This window comes from Corapipo altera, unplaced genomic scaffold (assembly GCF_003945725.1).
Source record: "Corapipo altera isolate COAL_440 unplaced genomic scaffold, ASM394572v1 2b, whole genome shotgun sequence".
In the NCBI taxonomy this organism is placed as follows: Eukaryota; Metazoa; Chordata; class Aves; order Passeriformes; family Pipridae; genus Corapipo; species Corapipo altera.
The window spans coordinates 4,646,246-4,668,668 of NW_020884874.1; the positions used below are offsets into that span (position 1 = coordinate 4,646,246).

The following is a 22,423-nucleotide window of genomic DNA, read 5'->3' on the forward strand; positions in this document are numbered from 1 at the left end:
CAGAGAGCTATGAATCAATGTACCAACTCACTTCTGTTTTTAAGGCATTACTGATTGATTCTGGAATCCATGACTGGTTTGCTAAAATGCATTACAGCGTTCATAAATGCTGCAGACAGTTATGTCTTTCTGTATTTTACTTCTATCATATTTTCTTGCATCCGCAAATTTGCTTATGCCAGGTATGAGAAACACTGCTATCTTTAATCAGCTTTTAGTATGCTGTACATTGTGGCTATGTAAGAACAAAAAAACAGTCCAACTTCTCTGACATCATCAAGGTATTTTCCTCCACATCAGTGCTTCTAATCGTAACATTTACAAGAAAGTCTACCTCCCAAGATGTGTTGATGAGAAATGAGAGGTAATAGACACACGTAAATTTCCTTACATGTTGATCGGACATTTCTTTTTCCTATCATATATTCCAACAGACAATTTGTACAGGTAAATCACACCCAGAAGTAGGAAGACAATTATGTGAATTTGCTTTCTGAATGCAGATACGTGGGGTCTTCAGCTTTGTATTCTCACCTAAGACTGCAGCAGAGTGGGGAATAGAAGGAGGCTCAAATGCTCAGCACCCTGGGGCTTCCCTGTCTGACAGACTCAGAAAAACTTTATTTGTCTCAATCTTTGGTAAAACCATACCACGAACTACATTCCTGTACTTTTCACATCACTGTGACCCTAACAATTCAACAGAATGAAATTCATAACAATGTCTATAGCTGTCATTTATGGAATATATACATAAATGCATATGTATCTGAGCATGCTTATAGATCTGAATGTCACTGTAAAAGGAAGAGTCCACCCCACGAAATATCTCTTTACCAACTCAAAATATGAATATTGGTAATTACTTCAGTGTAATACACTTGCATGTTCTAGCTTCTTTTTCATTTTATCTCAATCTTAGCTAATTTAACTTTCTTCAGTAATTCCCCCTTCTGATACAATTCCAAACTAACCCCAAGATTCCAAATAACTGTGATTTAGGTCACTGAAATACATATGTATTCTATCCTGACTGACTTCTATCCTGTCATGTCAATACCAGAAACTATACCGGAGCAGTATATAATTATAATTTGTATTCAGATGTTTTATTCACATGCTCAGCTAGTCATACTGTGAAACCGAAATTTAAAGTAAAACATAAGTGTATGATGATAAGAGCAGCAGTCCAAGATAATTTATTTATAATTTATGCTGCATTATTCATTCACTCCAGAAAACTTTGTAAGACTGATATAAAGTGAAACACCCCCCCCCCCAGTAATAATTCTCAGAATGAATTAATAGAATTTTTTTTTTCAGGTCTTCACAAGGAATTTACATAGAAAACTGATTTTGTAAGCGTGTACATGTACACAGATGCACTCTCATATATATTTATAAATACAAAAAATAGCCACACACATTTTAAGAGTGATGTGATATGTGCTCTCAGAATATCTAAAAATTAACTTTCCAAATGAAAGCTGATTCTGCTTAACTTTACATACGTTGTAAATTTCTATTTCTCTTTTGCTGCACATGTATCTGGAAAATATCATAACCTGATTTACAGAAAATGTTTCCCATAGCCATTTCTCTTTTGTAGAAAGTTGCAGCTTATAAACTTATATAAAGGTAAAAGAATGAAATAATCAAGGTATTTCAGACAAGGAAGCAAGATAGATGGACCTGTCAAAATAGCCCCTTGCAAAGAACAGGGTACTTCACTGATCTGTCATGTGTGACCTTGACTAAGTAAAGAACATATCGACCCCAGCTCTACGTGGAAAGGAGAACACATTGTAGTACTTGACCGAAATAGGACAGAAACTTTGACTTAACATGGGGAAGAACAGAGAAGAAACTCTGGATATTGAGACTGATACACTTTGATAAACAGTTTTATTTGGACCACCCCTCTTGTTTGCACATCATCTCCTGAACAGCATGCGCACAACTAGTTGGTATGCCTCTAAACAAAACTAGCACTCAGCTACTCTACTCCCCCAAATCAACAGCTCAATTACTCCTCTCAACTAGACTATTAAAAACCATTCCACAGATTTTGAAAGACAGAGGTTCAGCAAACAAGAAAATTAAAATGGTTTGATGAAAAGAAGTATTTTAACATGCAAAGATTTTCCATACCATTAAAAAAAAAATCACAAGTTTAACAAATTATCTCAAGTTTGCCAGAAAAACTTCCATAATTACTTGATGTTTCGAAGAAACCTGGACACTTAGAGCAAAAGGATACTTTGATCTCTATCTCACAACAAACGTGGATTACCATTACTTAAACAATACAAATTGTAGGCATTCTGTAAGGCATTTTATGGTACTGGATGGGAATAGGATGATCCTACATTTGTTTATGCAGCTTTAACATACAAGTAGCTAAAACTGGCAATAAATGAGAATATAAATCTTCTGCATATTATCTAATCCCCATTATTTTGAGGATTTACAGCATCACACACAATGACTTTTATGCCAATGAATCCCAAGGCAATTTAATAATCATGCATACAGGAATTACTTATTCACCACTAAGGTACAATCACCTGCTGTCTGGAAAATAGTTCTTGTTTCACAGTGGAAAGTCAACAAAATTGCTTTGGGGCAGGACATGATAAAGAACACTTCTATCAAGTGACACTGAGTGGGTACTGGGTAAACCAAAAATCAGCAATTGTGCCCCTACTCTTTTGAAAAAGAATAAACCCCAAAATCTTTGGATTATTACAGGCTGCAAATAGTTCTTGTTTCGTAATATCAATCAATTCATATGCTCATTTATGGCACAGTAAACTCCATTCATATTGCAATTTATTCAAAGTTATCTCAACTGTCACTGACTTCTGTTCATAAAACTTCAGTTTTCCTTGGATGTATCTCATTCAAACACTGACTACTGGAACTGCTTGCTTGGCTTGTAGGAGGTCTGGAAATACCTCAGATAGTAGGTCCAGGAAAACTACTAACTGGATAGTTTAGTAACTTTGGATAAAACTTCATATTATCTTATCAAAGAATGGAATGCATGCACATTCATCACATTTGTGCTTTGTATCTAGAAGTGACCTCTTTGAGAGAATTAATAATATCCTTCATTTTTCTCCCTTCATGACTAAATATAAAAGGAATGCTGACTACCTGTGTGGAGGACACAATTTGTGAACTGTTTCAACCTGCATGTGTGGTGCTCCAATGGAAGACTCCAACTTCATTAGAAACTTCAACAGACATTCCTATCCTAGCATTATGGTCATGACTACTCAAGATCTGTTCATCTTGCTTTTCGCTATGAAGGTTCTATATCTCATTATGAAATGGGTTTTTTCTTCCCCTCTCCTCCCAACTTTTCCCACAATCCTTTCAGAATAACAGAACTTTTGCTTTAAATTTGAAATTGATAACTCCAGATTTAGCTTTCCATGACAGTAAAGAAACTGCAGAGAAAAAAGGACCATCAGTCAACATGCCAACCTCCAGTGGAAACCTTCTTTTATATTGGGAAGAGCTTGCCTATTCAATTAAAACAATGATATTTCTATATTCTACACTTACCTTTGGGCTATATGTTGTGTCTTTAATAATCTACCTACCACAGATACCACATGATCAAAGCTTGCCAAAATGAAATCAACTAAAAAACTTTACCACAGTAATTCAAGAGCAAGACATTTTAAAGTAACAATACTTATTCTTTATACTAAAAAAGTACAACATCTAACCTACACAAAATCAGAATCTAGCTGTTTGTCACTCTCAGAAGAGAAATACCTTCCATATAAATGTATGTATTTTGTTAGGTATGAAATGAGAAGGCTGAATACGTTTTCCTTAGTTTACAGTTCTAACACTCTGCATTTTTTATTTCTCAAGAAGATTAGGTGGAAATTCTGTTTGTTTTGTGGGAGATCCTCAGTATAGGACTAGATTTAGAATTCAAAACTAATAAAGACTAAAAAGGATTAAAGAAAATTATTTTATAACATGTAGGCTCCCAGCAGCAGTTGCCCATAAAGAACTCAGCTGAAAATCTGGCCAAATGTTATGGACGCTAACATGATTTCAGAAATACAACATTCTGGAGTACATTAAAAAATATGCAGTGATCTAAATGATTAATTCCTTATTTGCCACATTATTTTGGCAGGTGAGTGATTGATCACACGGCAGGTAACATACCATTTACCCAAAACAGCATTGTGGCAAAGGCAGGCTACATAGCTGGAACAGCTCAGAATGATCTGCATACCAGCTGGAGCTAGGCAGGATGATAGCAATCATCAAAAATATTGCACACATGGTTTCACCAGGATACCCTAATGAAAGCAAACCTTATCACAGAGAAACAGCTGATAGCTATTCTCTCATTTATTAGGAAAGTCCAAGTCTTAATAAATTTTCTAAAGAAAACTGGGCAGAACATATCAATGTGGGAGCTAAAAAAAAAAGAATTGCATTATAAATACAATATCTGAAAGAATGTGATAATCTGGAATTTTATTTTAGAGATCCTGATGTAGTCCGCTCAATAAGGCTATTTTATAGTTGTCACCAAGCTGTAAAGTTATCTTCCAAAAAATGCATTTATATTTAGAGAAAAAATTGTAAAAAAATGTGCACACAAAGATTTATTCCATGTGTGGGCCAGTAATGCTCCTACACTGGAGACTGCTAAGTATTCTAGGCTCCAACAGCAGACGGATCACCTTTGTGTCAACTCTAACCTGAAGTTACCTTGAGAATAAATTGCATTTGTATTGTATACTCACCTTGGGTTCATTATAAGTCGACGGAAGAAGTAAGTCCAGGTGATATAATCCATTGCATCCTGCTTAGATGTAATAGTTCCAGCAGCAATTTCAGCATTCAAGTGGTCAGCCAGCACTTCTAACAAGCTGAAGAACAGGAAACAAGAGGACTTAGCTGACTTTACAATCACAAAGACAGGTAATATATTTCGTAGAGTTGTCCATTAAAAGGTTTATTACTTTTAATCTGAAAATACTATATATTTATCTTCTGGTAAAAGAGAACAGGGGAAGAAGGGGGAATGTAATTGCAAGGCCAGTCATCTCCTTTACATGATACTGGAATGAAGCTCAAATTATTTTTTGATTGGACCAAGAATGCACAAGTTTAAGTCATTCATGGAATGTATTCAGATGGAGCTACTCAGTGGTAACTTGTGAATATTGTATGTTGACCATATGATCATGTTGGTTTAATCCAATAGAGAATCATCTGGAAAGACAAACAGGAAATGAAACAGTGGCAATAGCTTAGCTAATACTCGACAAATACTTGAGGGTTATTAAAATTACATCAAAACTGCTTTCCCCAGATTTTGCCTCATCTTCATCCAATGTTAAAAAAAAAAGAAAAAAAGAAGAGCAGCTACTTTTACTGAGAAAGATCTAAACTCAAAAACACAGAAGAACAAAAGCAGTTAAAGTCATTCTTAAAAAATAAAATACTGTGTCATTAAATGGAACAAAGACCTCCATTAGGGTATCTAATGAGATCATGCCTGGCTAGAGTTCAATCAGAGAATTGCAAATATCCTTAAGGTTCAATCTAATTTTTCTCATATTATAATCCTTTTTCTTTTCCCAATGTTCTTTTCCTCTTGCTAAAAGTAAAGAATAATTTGGCTTGAGTAGCTGTTTTACTGCTCTATACTGCTGACTGAATGCTTCTAAAGGTCAGAACTGCAGGTGTTCTACACAGATTGTCCAACAGAAACTGGACAGATGATCCAATTCCACAATAATGAGTGCTTTTTCTTTTGTTTATAATGTGTGGTGTTTCAGGCCCATGATCAGGGAGAGCACAAGGCCTGTTATATGACTTGAGTACTCAAGTCTTACAACTAATACATAGATAATGGCTTTATGAAAAACTTTAATTAAAAAAATATGAAGTTTAATTTTACGAATTGGAAATACTATACAAAGCTGATAAATCTGCTCTTTGGCAGAACCGATAGGAAAGCATTCCAAACTAAAACCCCTCCAAAACACTCAGATAGTTTCTCTTTGAAGACATGAAGCCTCTTCAAATACTTGATCATAAAAGTGACCGAGACAAATCTAAGTTAATTGGTTCGCAACCTACACAGAACTTAGGGACATTGTTATTAATATGTGAATCTTCATCTGAAAGGTTATCAAATATTCTTTCTTTATAGCAAAAGATGGAATATATCAAGTTCCAAAGTAAATATATAAACACAAAATGAGCTACCAGAAACACAGAATATTTATAGTCTTCCAAACAGGAAAAAGGTGTGATTACTACTGTTATATTGAAGATATGATTTCTTTATTTAGAAACATCACTTACCAATGAACAGAGATATTTCTTAGTTTATGCTAGTGTCATGCAGTCTGGATATATCATCAATATTTTAATCACACCACTCTTTTGACTTATTTGCTATCATTTTGAAGACGTGCAACTCCTAGCCTTTTGTGCTAAATGAAATTTCTATGTTAAAAAAGTGTGGTTTCCTAAGAAAATGAAATGTATGTCTGCACATTTTCTGTTTGAAAAAATTATGCGTCTGTCTGCGCACCACAGAAGTTAATTTTCAAATACACCAGTCCATTTCAACTACATTTCATAGGTGGATTGCACTCACAAGCTCCTACAAATTTCCTGAGCAGAATAAAGCTCCCATTATTGCTTATGTTGAGGGATGAAGTTTCCTTAGGAGAACAATACTTCTTCATCATTGAGAAAAGCTTTCAGTAATGTTCATGCTTTATCAGATGTCTGAGAATTCCTCCATGAAACATGCATCTACAGGAGTTGGGCTTCTAGTTGAACAACTAAGAATATTAAAAATATGAAAACCAAGGCACAAATTACATTACGCCAGACAGCAAACTAAGTTCAGAGAGGCTGCAAAAAGGTAGTGTTTCTACATTTCTGACAAAAATGTTGCAATTTTGAAAGGAAAGATATGTTGAAGGTCTATTAGTAACAGTTTACACCATGTAGATTTCTCGTTGAACTTGTGAAATTTTGAAGAATGTAGTATCTATAATGATACAAGTACTCTAGGTAAAAAGTGTTAGAAACTCACCTACTTTTTGCTATTAAGAATTTGTCACAGAATTTCAAAGAGGGCTCTGATAATCACGTATAGTTGTCCTAAACCCTGCCCTTGAAAACAGTTTGTGTTCTCATTTACATGTCTGAGACAACACCTGGAACCAGAGAGGTATCTGTAGTATTATTTGGGAATGGACTGAAGAGCTCAACAATGCTTGAAAACTCAGGGAAAAAAGATGGGTAAAGATGGGTAATATTTTTTTGAAAATGATCTTCCTCTTGACTCCAATATGTAGGAGTTTTCCAGCACAGAAATTTTGTTTCCATTTCCTCTGTCCCTCATTTGTAGTATTTGCTTTATCTTTACCTTGATTCCACTGGGAAAGGTTCATAAAGGAATTTTTTGTAGAAGTCTTTCTTAATATCATGAACTAGAATTACAGCTTTTCCTTGGTCATCAAACTGTGGTCTGCCAGCACGTCCCATCATCTGAAGTACATCTGCCAAAGAGACAACAATGTATAAACCAAATGTATTTGCTTGGATGCATAAATAAACGTATTTATGTCTGTATAATATACAACACAGGATTTTTGGGGTTTTTTTGTGGTTTTTTTTTTTTTTATCTCATATAACTTTATGATGAACTTCTTTCTGGCAGAGACTTATCTTCCTGCATACTTAAAGACCACCACTGCAACAGAATCCAAGCTTATGTCTAATACAAATTTCATCTACTCTCCTTCCATCTGTCCCTCATTTGGTCATATGCAATAAAGATGATGAGTAAGAGAACTCATGAAGGCAACAATGACAACTGTGTATTATTTTCCAATTTTCAAATATTTGACTTCACATTTATACAAGTTTCTCATATAAGCTTTCTGCTAGATACGATTTCCTAGGTTTTGAGTATTTGAGAGATAAAATGCTAAAGGCAATATCTAATTCCTGAAAGTGATGTTATTTACCACTCAAATTTCATGACAAGTTATATTAGTTAATAGCACAGGATTAGAGATGGTTTCATATCCTGTGTTGTCCCTATATCAGATCACAATATACAAATTTACAAGCTGGTACACCTAAAGCTTACCTCTACTACTCTGCCTACACACCATTACTTGCACATACTAGTTAATGACTTTTATGAACATTGAAAATACTAGTTTATGCAAAACATGCTCAACTTGCTAGCTGCCCACTAAGATAAGTATGCTTATCATTTGTTTGTGTCTTATCTGAGAAGTGCATCTGCACATGCTGTTTTGTGTCCTGTTCAACAGAGCTCTGATTCCTTTCTGGTACCTCCAACTGCTGTTTAACTTAGAAGAAACAATGGAAAGCAATTCCTAAGTAAGTTTTACATCTTTATTTTAAAACTTTTTTATGTTTTGTTTATTCTCTATGAGCTCTACCATACCTGCCCAACATGTGGCTTGCGGTACTGGGCATTTTGAAAAGAGATTTCTTTGAGTTCAGAATCAATAAGCTTTTGGCCCAAAGCTCAGCTGGGTAAAGAAAATCCAGAGATAATGAGATACATCAGTGGACCATTATAGGAGAAATAGACACCCAGTGGTGAGTTTTTAGTAACATGTTTTCACTTGTGTACTGACAAGCTATATAGACAGCAATGTTTTTTATCAGTATATTCCCTTTGTTAGTTTAGGAGTGACATTAAAATGTAAAAATGAAACTATTTAAATCTGCTGCTTCTGAACAGGTGTATGCACAGGAGGGTGATGAAATGACTTTAATGTGGTAAATTAAATTGTGCATAATACCATATAGCAAATGGATCTGCTAAAAAGCATCAGGAAATTGTTTTTGCCAATATCCACTATGTAATTATACAAACCCAATATTTTCTTTACTGACTTTATGTTCCTTGACTGCTTTTAATCACTGGACTAAACTCCTGAAATGTTAAATATGATCCAACTGGCTGACTAAATAAATGTCTGGTAACAGAGAAAAGGCCCTCCCCAAAACCTCTGACTTCACTCAAAGAAGCATTCTTGCTTATTTTGAAATTACTGAACACTCCACAGTGATTCATTCTGCCCTCAGCTGCTTCCTTGGAGCCAAATGCATTCCTGATACAGAAAGGTAACTTTGGTAGGGAAAACCAAGTAATACCACGATGGAACAGCAAAGGCATAACTTGAGGGCAGCATTAAAGACAGTATTGGGAAATTTTTGGAAGTATTTCAGAAAGAAATTAATTACATTTCATTTTATTGCTGCTGCAAAACTGTGCTACCTATCCACAAAAATTCCAGATGCACAAATATTCTCTAGAAAGTTAAAAATAAAACTGCTTTAGGCAAACAACACCACATGTTTCTTCATAAAGTAAGGAATCTGCATTTTCTGTTGCAGTGCAGACAACAAAATCTGAATGCTTCCATCACAGATGGTGGTATTCCATCCACTCCCTCCCCCATCCCAAGTCTTATTGAAAAAGCAGGAATTGAATTCCCAGTGTTGAAGTTGCCTGAATTGAAAAAGGCAATAAAGAGTAAAAGTATCAGCATTCTCTAAAGCCTTTGTGAGTACCTGTACAACAGGTTTCTAAAACAGCATAGAAAGTCTCCAATGCTTATTGAGTCTCTGATTTCTTTAAAGTACATTATTTTCTCTATTACTGATTTCTGACAGTCCCACAGATTCAACATAAAATTTAAAGTTTCAGTTGATTTCTTTCTTTGACTCTTTTCCTCATTCAGCAATAAAGTCAGTCATCACTGGTCTTCTAGTCGGCACAAGCAAGATATTACTTTGCTGCCAAGACTATTTCTACGAAGTTACATCAGCCAAAGCCTGTCACAGAATACAAGTGTGCATGGATAAACTCCCAGGTCATACCAGAATCTCTGAACAAGACAGTTGGTCTGGAAATTGATCCCAAGTTTCCTGCAGAGCACTAACCACTAAATTAAGCTCTATGATGGGTTACTTGAAGAAGTAACCTGTGTAGTATTTTCAGTTTGAGCTTTTTTTCATTACTAACTCCTCTTACTGAAAAAGAGTGCACGGGTGAAAAGACACTGTATTGCTAAAAAGATGCAAGCTCTCTATTTACTTTAGAAATAATATGTGGATTATCCTTAGGTGTATACATCACTAGTGTAGCATAGGATTATTTAATAATAAACTTTCTCTTGTGAAAAGAGAAAGGGAAAACAGAACAGGAAACCTGGAATAAATTTAGCTTGTCTTCATTCTTCAAGTTTAGCACCATCCAGACAAATACTCTCCCTGTCTGAACTTTGAAAGAAGTTCTTCCATGGTTAACTTTCTAAGGCTAGTTGAAAACACTGCAGAACATGAATTTACCAGAGCCAGAAAGCAATAAAAGTCTGTGTCAAGATCGAAATCCAAATATTTAATTTAGCTGCTTATTTCTGAAGTATTCCTTACATCAGTGAACATACTAGACTAGTTAAGGTTTTTCATTTACTGTCAAGTGACTGTGTAAACACTTTATTTTCTCATACATGTGTGATTCAACTGTTGTGTTTTAAACCACGGCTAAGTTTACGGTTGGAAATTTGTTTCTATTTAGAAAAGGTTTAAAAAATGAAAAAAAAAATTGCAGGCATGAAAACTTCCTTTTATACAACTAACTACATAGCTAAATTGTCTCTTTAATTGCTTAATGTCTATTTTGGATGATACACATTAAAGGAATTGAGCATTAAAAAAGATTTGCAAAACAGAAACATTTTCATTATTACATAAAATCTCAAGAGTTCTCTTACAACTTGCATTAAACAAAGAAATCTTTTCCTCATCTCTCCTAGTTTGTACCCAGATTAGGTATTTTCAGTGATCAGTTACTAAACAATTCAGATCATTTGCACATGATTAAAATACATTTCAACATAGGAACATTTCCATAATTTATGTCAGTACCTGTAATGGGATAATCCACGTAACGCCTTGTTTTTCCATCATAGTATTCTGTTCCTTTAACAATTACTAAATGAGCTGGAAAATTTACACCCCAAGCTAATGTGCTTGTGGCAATAAGAACCTAAGACAGAAAGAAAGATTAATGAAGTCTATGTAACAAAAAGCCAACTTTTAAAATTCCATGTAAAACTCATTATGGTAGGATTCAAAAAGAACACATGTACCTGGATTTTGCAGTTCACAAACAGTTCTTCCACAGTTTTTCTGTCCCTTTCATGCAGACCCGCGTGGTGCATGCCTATTCCAAAAGCAAGTGTCAGCTTCAGATTTGAATCTCTAACTGTCACTATAACGTCATTCATCTGTAACAGAAAGAATAATTTCATGTTTTAAAACAGATTACCCAGAAATTTTAAACTTTTAGGATTGTCGTTATTTTTTTTCCTTTTTTTTTTTTTTTTTCCAGTAAGGATAATTTGCTCAGTGCTGTTTATACAAACAGGAAAACAGAGCCTTCTTCAGTCTCTGAGAAGTCTGGTTCTAGTCTAAAAAAATAAAATACTTATATTAATGATAAGGGGGGAATAGGAAATGCACATGACTTTATTGACATGCTAAGTAACACAGACAAGGAAATGAAAATGCTGAAAATATCCTGACAGGTCTGGCAAATGCTGTGCATTCTGTTCTGTGTTTGTTTAATGCAATCCCTAGTATCAAAGGGGTTAGAACTGGTATAAAAACATAGCAAATCCCTGCAACCAGTAACATAATAAATTTGGCTCTCTTTAATCCCTTTGAAAAGACAGACATAGTTCTTCAGTTTGATAATTTTGCAGTTATTATTTACAAGAAAGGGTTTTTTCACATGCTGAAATGTAAATTAATTTTGATTTTTTTTGAGTATGAGTTTGTAATTTATAGACTCAAACCCTGTAGTGAAACCCAGCATTTATTGTATTCATTTAAAACTTTTAGAAGTCCAGACAAAAGCTATTTTTATTACTATTTCTAATTTTTCAAATCTCATGTCGATGACTACTTGGAATCATTTTAAGTACTATCGTTTTAACTATCTTTTTTGCCTTAATTTTTAAGTAGTAAATTTGATAATAAACTTATTTATTTCTGTAGATGACCTCTATGAAAAGCCTCTCAGTAATAATGAACAAAACTGTCTTGTTTAGTGATTTTATCCCTCAATATTCCTTTGATTGTTTCATTTCTAAGGCTGTTTATTATTTTATGTGATTTTAATTTAATTATAGCCAGGAACTTTAAAATTTATGCTCTTATTAGTGGTTTCCTGGTGCCACCAGCAGTGGCATGATGATATTGCATACTTATGGGCAGCATCATTCATGGTTAACATAGGAGGTATAGTCAAGGTTAGAGAAAAAATAGTAGTGCAGAACAAATTAGTCAGGGTAACTGAAAAATTTGGACACAGTGTTCAGTCTCATCTTGGACTGAGTATCCCAAAGTACCAAAATATGATACTTGCTTGACTGCAGTGATATCTTCATTTCTACTTTGGACTCTGAGGTGTTGCAGTTCTGATGTTAAAAACTGTACCCTCTCTAAATATTTCCTGGGTTTTATAATTCTCAGACCCTAATGTGAATAAAATTATTCATATATCTAAACTCACGTAAGATGTTACTACTACTATACAAAGAATCCTTAAGAGGTATAAAAAAGGTGGAGAATGTAACAGTCCATATAGAGGATTTTAAAACAAAAAACCGAACAAACAATATGGATTTTGTAAATCAATCAATTTTGTTAGGAAGAGCAAATTACAAACTATTTAAAAAGTCTATTTGTTGAAGTAGTATTGACTAACAGAACCACAAAGAAGTGGAAGTAACAGAGAACCCAACTGAAAAAAATCACCACGTTCAAGTTTTGACAGATCAATCAATTTGACCTGTCAATGGAAGCTCTTAAACTTTGAAAAGAGTAAAGAGCTGAATGAAAGGAGGATATGTTAAAGGATAAAGTTTATCTATCAAGATAAAATCAGCAAACCTTTGATTTTCCTAGTCAACATGTAGACGTGACTGCAGTGTGGACAACATGAATTATGACCCATCCTAAAGAGTTTTGCTTCTAAGACTAAAAAACAGCTAATGAGAACACATATACCATTTTCTCTACAATTATGACCATCAACATACAATACTAAAAATATTATCGAACTCATTAATGTTTTCTGTGCTATGGATTTATGGAGTGGTACTAGTACTGCATAGGCTCCCCATGCCTAAATAGATACTTTGAGAAATAATGGCTATATGTATATATTTGGCAGGATATTAAGATGAAAAAATAGAAAACAAAACTGGTAAATATCTGAAAAATAAACAAAACAGAACAAGAAGAATGCATTTACATTTTACTCAATTTCTGCATTCAAAAATTGGTAAAAGATTGCTGAATTAATTTTTCTTCTCCCCGTCAAGAATCAGCACCTCATGATAGTTATGTCTTTAATGTAATGGAAGAAGCCAATTCCAATGACATTTATTCCATTATTCACATCAGCAGAATGTGATATTGGGAAAATAATGAATCTAAACTCCCTTTTCCTCTAGAGCAGTACAGGGATCAAATTAGCTGATTTGGATTAGTCTATAGTGATTAGACTGCTCCTTCAGCACATGCAGTTTTACAGGGTGAGTAATTTTCAGTACAGAACCTGAGATAAGCCTTTTTGCCATATAGTTGCCAGCATAAAACATCCTAAATTCGCACTGCTGGGAATTTATTCAAAGATGTTCTTCTTGCTTTTACAATCAGTGGCGGTTATTTTTTTCCCCTCTGACTTGTATTACAGCGGTGGCCTGTGGTGCTGTTAGTCATACCTGCAAAGCAGTGTAATTTACCACAGGAAAACTAAAGAACCCTTAGCAGGAGAGCTGGCGCATGTACTACTATCCTGTCATTTTAGCAGCAGGGAATCCTAGTAATTTTTAGCTGACCCCTTACTTTCATATAAATCATTGTAATAAACATAACTCTTTTACCCACAGGCGCAATCCAAGGCTTAAAATTCTCAGGACAATTTATTTAAAAATATAACTATCTTAGGTCAATGTAGTGTAAGAACGTTATAACTTTCTATTAGGAAATAATGACACAATTAATAGGTTCATTAACCAGAAACAGACAAAGCACTGTGACTTCAAAACAAATCTAATATTTCTGCATTCTTATAACTAAATTATTATTTATTTTTCTGAAAACAACTGTAATGTTGTTTTACTCATAGAAGGGTAAAGAAAATATATTTTAATAACAGAAAATAAGTATATTAAAATAACATAAGGAAATATGCACAGTACTGACATACCCTGCCCCCCTCCCCCGTACAACACCAATGCAGGGAACTCAGTGCAAGGAGGGATTTTTCCCTGGACTCCAAGACAGGTAGGATTGGGCCCACACTGAAAGGTTTTGCTATCCTTCACAGATTTTTTTGATAAAAAACCAAAAATATTTCCTGTGCTTTCCTAATATTAGATTGATAAGGAATCTGCCTTTTAATAAAAAAACCATTTGAAAACCAATTCGGGACTCTAGTAGCATTGCAAAATATCTATTCTAAAAAGTAAACTATATTTCCATATTTTCTATTCTAATTTCTGAACAAGCTAGATTTTTCTCAAACTACTAAGTAGTCATTTTCTTTGTTCCTGCACATATGTAAACTGTTGAACCATTTACTTTAAGCTAATAGAACTTTTTTTTATATATTTTAAATTTATTATACTTAAAAAGCTTTTGTAGAAAGATAGGATTCCATTTAAGCAGATACATTACCCTGTGCCTGAAATACATTCCAGTCAGAGTATAATTCAGCAAGTTGATGACAATGCTGGCTCCAAAAGAAAGGAGGAGACCAGATTGGACAAGAATGAGCTAACAGATTGTGCAGCCCAATTCTGTCCCTTTGAGTGTGATATATTGTTTCAAGATGCTAAAAACCCATACTTTCTCAAAGCATATCTGTTGTGCTGGTTTTCCCATTTTCACAGAATTCTCATTATTAGTACTCTCTACTCTTTTCAAAGCACGTCAGACTCAGACCATATGCCACTGAATAATGCTTATCAATTGTCTAAAATGCCCAATAGAAGAAAGATGTGCCAAACAAAGGAATCGTGAAAGTTATGAAGTCTTTTACAAAAATAATTACATATTTCACATCTGCTACAGATGTTAAGTGAAATAAAACCATCTCCTTGTTATAACTAAATGTTAATTTTTATGACACACTTTTGTGTCATAAAACCAACATCTTGTAGAAGGAAGCTGAACTTCTATAATGAGTGAAACATTTAGAAATCATTCTTGGGTACCCTCCTGATCTTTAAATGCAGAAAAAAATAACATCTTAGAAAATTATTTTTGATGAAGAGTTGGCTTATACTTCAGAACTCTCCCACACAGAACAAGATGCCTAAACCAACTCAAATAAGATTACTGAAGAAACATTTTCAAACAAGGTTTAAACAGTTGAGCTATATTATTAAAACATATATTAATACTACATAATAATACATTAAAACATAATAATATATTAAAACAATTAACACTGAAAGTCTCATCTAAATGACAGCAATGACACAAATGACACAGACCAGATTCTTCTATTCCTGTTTTACAGCACAACATTACCTCAGAACATTAACATGGAGATAACAGGCTTTTTGATTTAAAGGTCAGAGAACGAGAAGTCATCTTTTTTCTTTCCAACAATTCTTGGGATTTTTTTGTTGGTTTTGGCTTGGTTTGTTTGTTTTTATTAGCAATGCAAACCAGAACTATTGGTAAAATTTAATTCACTTTCATGTATATGTCTATGCATATATCCACATAGTGTACAAACACATATACAAATCCATAAGTAGTGCACACATGTTTACACACTCACGTGACTAAAATGGCAAAATCAGTATGGGTCTGATTCATTCTTTTGGAGTCAATGAATGTCCTTCATTCAAGGGCTCTTGAATTCAGTGGAAGCTAACTATTGCCTGATATGGATGCTATTGAATATTATTGTAGGTATGTTTGCGCTAAAGGATATTGGTTATTTCTAGAGGTTTCATAAAGAACAGTCTTAACAGGATGCAGATGGCAAAATGATGCACAAAGCAGAATGCAAAAATCTTTGTGGTTAAAGTTAAAACTATATACATTGATACAGTTTTTCTCCCTCCTTGTACTGTAAATACTATAAATAAATAAATAAAGAAATAACCCCCCAAGCATCTGGATAGGAAATAAATTTTTAAAAGAACCCCACCAAATAAGTAAGAAAACACCCTGCTTGTCTGCTGGTGAGAACTGCATTCTAACTTCAAACAATAAACCATAAATACTACTTTGTACTTTTGTTTTGGGTTAAAACAAAAAGCTGTAAAAACATTAGAGAAAAATAAATAAACTGAAAAGTTGATTCTAATAAATTACGTTGTAAAAAGATTGCAACATTTTCCACCACCACAGATGTAGATGCAATTTCTGACAGAGAAGGACTTGTTCCTCTTTAGTCAGCCCCCAATGTAGAACAGTATAACTCATCTTACTCAAGCTTACCATTACAAACTGGTGGCACTGTCTGTTTCCAAAAGCATAATGTGAGCTATCGTCCCTTTTAACAAGATAAGTTATGGGTCACAAGCTTGAACATGACAGTCCTGGCTGACAACTGCAAATTAGAATTTTAGCAAGGATATGTGTATAATCATCTAATGATTATACAAAAAAGCAAGGTAAGCATAAGGTTTTCTTTTTCCATGGGCATCTTGGCATCAGTGAACAAGAAAAAGAAATGAAGAACTACTCTATTTACAGGTGAAGTCTTCTCTTTGAGATGAACTGCCCATTCACATTTCTGTCATGATGCATCTGTGCCTCATAAGTATAACCAAAACAATCTTTAGAGAGTGATGTCTAATGAAGAGTCCTTGCTACTACTGTGGATGGCAAGGAAGGTATCTTCTGTTGCTGCTTCTTCACTCTTTGGTGAAAAATAAACTCTGCTGGATATTGTAAGAGGGACAGAGAGCTCATTTTGGAACGTGTATTGACCATGAACCTTACAGAAAAATTAAAAAACATTTCTAAGGCTTTAAGATAGGTAACTATTCTTTCTTCTTCAAGAGACTGCCCACTTACACTCTGGTCAAACTGTGGCAGTTTCCCTTAAATCCTGAAGAGTGTCTGCATGTGCAGTTGGAAAATGTTGGAAAGAGCTTTGAAGTATCATCTACAAATCCTGGCAAGTAGGGTATTGCAACATCACTGGAAGCTTCCTTGGTCCGACTAAGGTATATATAGTACCTGAGGTACTTGAGAGGACATTTATTCACAAAAAACATGCACATCACCCGAAACTTAGTTGCATAGAATATATTAAACAAACCTAACTATTGTAGTGCAGCAACAGGTCCAGTGGAACTGGAAAACTGATCAGTATTGGAAACAGCAATTTTCATCGAGTACTGCTCAGTATTATGAAGACCGACTGCTGTCTCAACCTTCTGAATACCTTTCAACTTTCTTAATACCACAATGGGTATGAGCCAGAAACTGCACACCAGACATCAAATTCAAGGACAGCATCCAGGAAGAACCATCCCCAAAACCTAACGGAGCTGCCTATAACATATATTTTTCAGTAGATGGATATATAACAAAATTCCTTCTTGACTATAATTCAGTTGCACCTGTTAGACTACTGACTCCTTTGAGGGAAAGAACATCTTTTATGATTCCTCCATGATCCAGGCATGCTGTTACCTGCTTTGGTGGCAGTGGTTGAAGGCTTGTTTCTGTATGTCACTTATATATACAAATATGTATTGCAGAAGTTTCATGCAAGTTCATGTAATTTGAAATATAATTGATTGATATATTGCCTGAATTTGAAACTCGGAGCCGAGTCGCAGACATGGAGGTGGATTTGCCTGTTATCTGAGAGTACTGTGAAAGCAGCAGTCTGGAGTTTTGTGAACTGAATTGGTCACAAGCTGCAAATGAGAGCCTGGTTAGGCACTACCACTACAAGGAGAACCTCTACAGAGAAGATCAGGGAAGCTAAGATGATGGCAAACAAAGATGATGATAAACAAAGATCCAATACTGGTAACAACTAAGGTAACAAAGACCCAGTATCGATCTCTGCCCTACTCCAGTCTCTTCCACACAAGGTCTGAATCTCTCTGATACCATCACAGAAAAGCTGCCAAGTAGGGTAACACAGAAGAAACACTTTTAATGGCTGTAAGAATCTGTGTCTACCTCAATATCAGTCCTCTAGACGTTATTATGTATGGCATTGTTTACAACATTCTAAGAAGCCTTATGAAGTCTACCCACTGGGAAGCTAATACAAACATAGCCTAACTTTAAGCCACTGTGTAGCAAAACCAATTACATCATTGAACAAAACTAATGAATGAGTTCTCAAAAATCTTATGTCAGCCAAAATTATATGGATAAGGCTGACTGAAGAAAAAGTGCCAAGGTCTGTTGTAAAGCTTGTTAACTTTGTATACACTCATGAAAAAATCTCTTACATCTCAACCTACTTCACAATTAACAATTACAAATATTTTGAAAATAAAGTAATTTGTCTGTACGTTCCTCTAAAAAACAGTGGTTGGCAAAAAAACAAATGTAAAAGATGGACATGAAAAAAAATTGTTTAAAGGCAACAACAATTTAGTTCTTCTAACTGGTCCGTTTTTATTCCATATGGAATTGAGAAACTTGAAATATTTGGGCAAGGGATTAAGACATAGAATACCTACTATAAAGTATTTGCTAGTTCTATTTTTCATACTTTAAAATGTTACAGCAATAGGAGAGAATTTTGTCTGTTTCACCTAGTCTAAGTCTGACTGTAATATAACTTGGAGTTAAAATTTTTAAATATAAAAACATTTAAATTATTAGAAATTAAAGAATTAGGCAGGATATACACTATATATGTAGCACTGCTATAGTTTTGTCCTGTGCTTCAATGTCACATGAAACTCAGGCTAATCATTCTCATTTAAAATACAAAACTACAAACTAGTTCCATAATTACCTAAACAAATGTCCACTTGAAATTGTGGGTACTTCAAACAGAATTGTGTTCTGCATAATAGTGGTAAGATATAACAACTAATCCTCCGTCTTTTACATTTACGTAATCAGAACTGAGTAACTTGGTAGGTATCTCATGCTCCAAACACTCAGCTTATTAATTCAAATACAAATCATATGCAAATGTCATTAAACTAATAAATGCAAAGTCTGCTTGTCCTTGTTGGCTGCTATTTCAAAACCTTATTCTGAAACATGAAATTCAAAGACTCTTAATAGAAAAGCCTTTTCCAGCAAGTGAAGAAGTTTCAGTTATAGTTCTTTTCAGGACAGTAGTGGCTCCCAGGACATGGGGAAACTACTCATATTAATGTAAGTTGTTTAGGGAAAGCACATTGCATATTCTAATTGTAGGTGAGATTACTGCAGTAAACCAGCACAAGCTACTAGAGTACTCAACTAAATAGTAATAATTTGGATATGAAATGTTTCTGTTAGGCTCAAGAAAACATTAAATAGAGGTTATACAGCTAGAAAAGCAGCATCAGATGAGATATGCTTTAGTACTAGTGGTTTATCATCCAAGACAGCCATTTTCTATTTTAAAATCCATCCAAAACGGGAAGGACACAGATGTTGTGCTTTATCTCTGAAAAAATCACATTTTATTTTTTTTTCAAAAAGCAAACAAACACTTAATTTAGTAACCTATACTTTTTGGCACATAAAGTTGGTATACAATCATATAACCGTTCATAAAACCGTCGATACATAAATATTCATACAGTAATCAGTTTGGATCTTTTATTTATGATTCCTGCATTTTGCTGTGTTTTAGCCCTAAATTATCACAGAAATTCCTAGTAGAAGATTTGCTACCATTAGAAAAAGCTAATTTTCAAAATCTAGAAAATCTGAATATTAACCAAAAAAACCTGTTTTGAAGCAATGATATACTATAATCAGGACCATCAATTCAGAAGGAAACAAATAATACTGTATTCAGAGCAGGTGCCAAACTGAGCGGATCAAATATAGTATGGTATACCATTTGAAAAATGCAGATAAAAGAGAATATTGAATAGTTATCATTTCACCATCAGCCATGTTTTGTAATAGACAAAGGAATGACTTTTTGAACAAACAATACGAGAAAATGTAATTAAAGATTATACTGTTTGAAAAAGAACAAAAACTTTGCTATATTTATGTTCTTATAACAAAGTTATTGGCAGAAGCTTTCTTAACTTTTTTTATGTCATCGATTTATTTAATTGATATGCAAGACTAAATGATTATTAAATGATTCATTCTGCAGTATATCTATCTATATATGTATGAATATAGATGGACAGATGCATGTATATACATATATACATATATTCACACCGATATGTATGCATATACATAATGCATTTTATGAGAAGGATGATTTTTCTCCTAAAACACTGAAAGAGATTTGGTTTAAATTCCAGCTCAATATCTGTATGTTACAGATGTCCAGCTGTAAACTTTAGAGAACACTAGCCTTCTTTCTTCTAGTCTTTATCTTATCTTTGTATCAGACTTATATCATGTGATATATGTCGTCTGGGACAATGGAACTAGCATCAATAAGAGATACACAGGAAAAAACAAAGATAAAAGAGTTCGTGTTCTGACGTTCAGCTCTTGCACAGACGCTTATATAATCTTAATGGTGACACTACTTTTAATACATATGAAATTTAGCAATGCACAGCTCTTTCAAGACCTACCCTCAAATGACTCTTGTTTTAGAATGATTTTTTCAAACAAACATCAATAAAATAGAAGCAAAGCAGCAATAATAAAGGTAAAAAGATTCTACCTCTCTTTCATCCATCTTCAGCCATTGTTTGGGATCATCCTCAGTGGCTAGGAAAGCTATCAGATCTAAGGCAGTAAGCCTTGTCTGACGTCTGGATGACACAAAAATAAGAACAGGCTTGGCTGGAGAATGGCTCCGAATTGCTGTTGAGGAAAACAGAACTTGAGAATTAGGCCCTTTAAAGACAAAAATTAAGAGTTTCCCATTGCAATATGTAGATAGTTGACAGACCTCTCTGAAGATGACATGCAGGTATACATGTATACTTTGTCTTAGATGAGCATATACCACCTCTGAACCAAAGACCATAAAATTATGCTTAGCTGAGTCTGAGTTAAGTGCCCTGACACTTCAGTGATCATTGTAAGCTAATTAAGAGAACTGGTTAGGAAAAAACCCAACAAAACACCACAAAACCTAGAGAAGCTTTCTAGACTTCAACGCTTGTGAATTTCTCTATCTCAGCATATAAAATACGTTAATGTTTTTTCTACCCTATTGGGGTACGTTGTCTCAGATAAAGTGCCATCAAAGTCAAAAACTTGCTTTTTGCCCGACCCTTTTTTTCTGCGTTTAGTAATTAGTCTGACAAATTTAAACCAATTATGTTTCAGAACTTTTGAAAAAACCATTTTCTTGCTCAGCCCATTATGGAGAAGTTTGAGGTTGCAAGCAAATTTTTATGGTCCCAGGAATAAGTATTGCCATGAACATGCTAAAATAACCTTGACTGTATCATGTCAAACAAGTGGGGAACAGAGCCTTCAATAAATCATATTTCTACAGATTTTCTAGCATCAACAAGCACAGAAGAATGAACAGGTAGTACCTAGAATTTTCAAATACTCTAAGTCACTTATAATCCATTTGTGTGTTTTCTCATATAATTCTCATTCTAGCAATTTATGTATTGTTAATTTCTGAAAACTATTTCCCACTATCCATCTCCACATATTGTTCCCCAGTTCATCAATACTACCCAGCATGTGCTCCTGCATATACACACACTATGCAGTTGTGAAATTATTGAAATAGGATAATTCATGTGTATTTATATCTCACAACTATATATGCCAATATATCTATATATTTTAAAAGCCCAACATCTAATGGATTTTTGTTGCTTTAGGAACAGGTGTGGCAGAATAGCCCAAGACAGATTTATTGTTCATTAGTGTTTTTGTACAATGCTCTTGTGGAGGTGTAAATAATCCGAGCTGTCAAGATTGGTCTCTAGTCCACAATCAATACTTTGCTTCTGTCATAAGGCTAATTAAAGCAGCTAAAAAGTCACCTCACAAATGTCACCTCACAATCAACAGCAGTTCACATTACAAAATTTATTTTGGAGGTTATTTTTAATTGATATAATAAATATTCCTTATGTAACCAAACCGAAACATGTTCAAATAAAATACGAGAGCTTTTCCTAAATCTATCCTGCTTGCCAGATTGGTTAAGAATAAAAAATTG

At 34.2% G+C, this 22,423-nt stretch overlaps 1 protein-coding gene across 2 annotated transcripts in view; it reads right to left on the minus strand.

Annotated features, from left to right (window-relative positions):
• The window catches only part of ASCC3 (activating signal cointegrator 1 complex subunit 3), a 266,716-nt gene that overhangs the window by 44,757 nt on the left and 199,536 nt on the right, over positions 1-22,423 (minus strand). For both annotated transcript variants that reach the window (XM_027632616.1, XM_027632609.1), the window contains exons 30-34: positions 20,951-21,093; positions 11,220-11,357; positions 10,996-11,116; positions 7,442-7,574; positions 4,788-4,913 (exon numbers count right to left, since the gene is read on the minus strand). In XM_027632616.1, the coding sequence (XP_027488417.1) occupies positions 4,788-4,913; positions 7,442-7,574; positions 10,996-11,116; positions 11,220-11,357; positions 20,951-21,093 (661 nt within the window). The remainder of the gene's footprint in view (positions 1-4,787; positions 4,914-7,441; positions 7,575-10,995; positions 11,117-11,219; positions 11,358-20,950; positions 21,094-22,423) is intronic.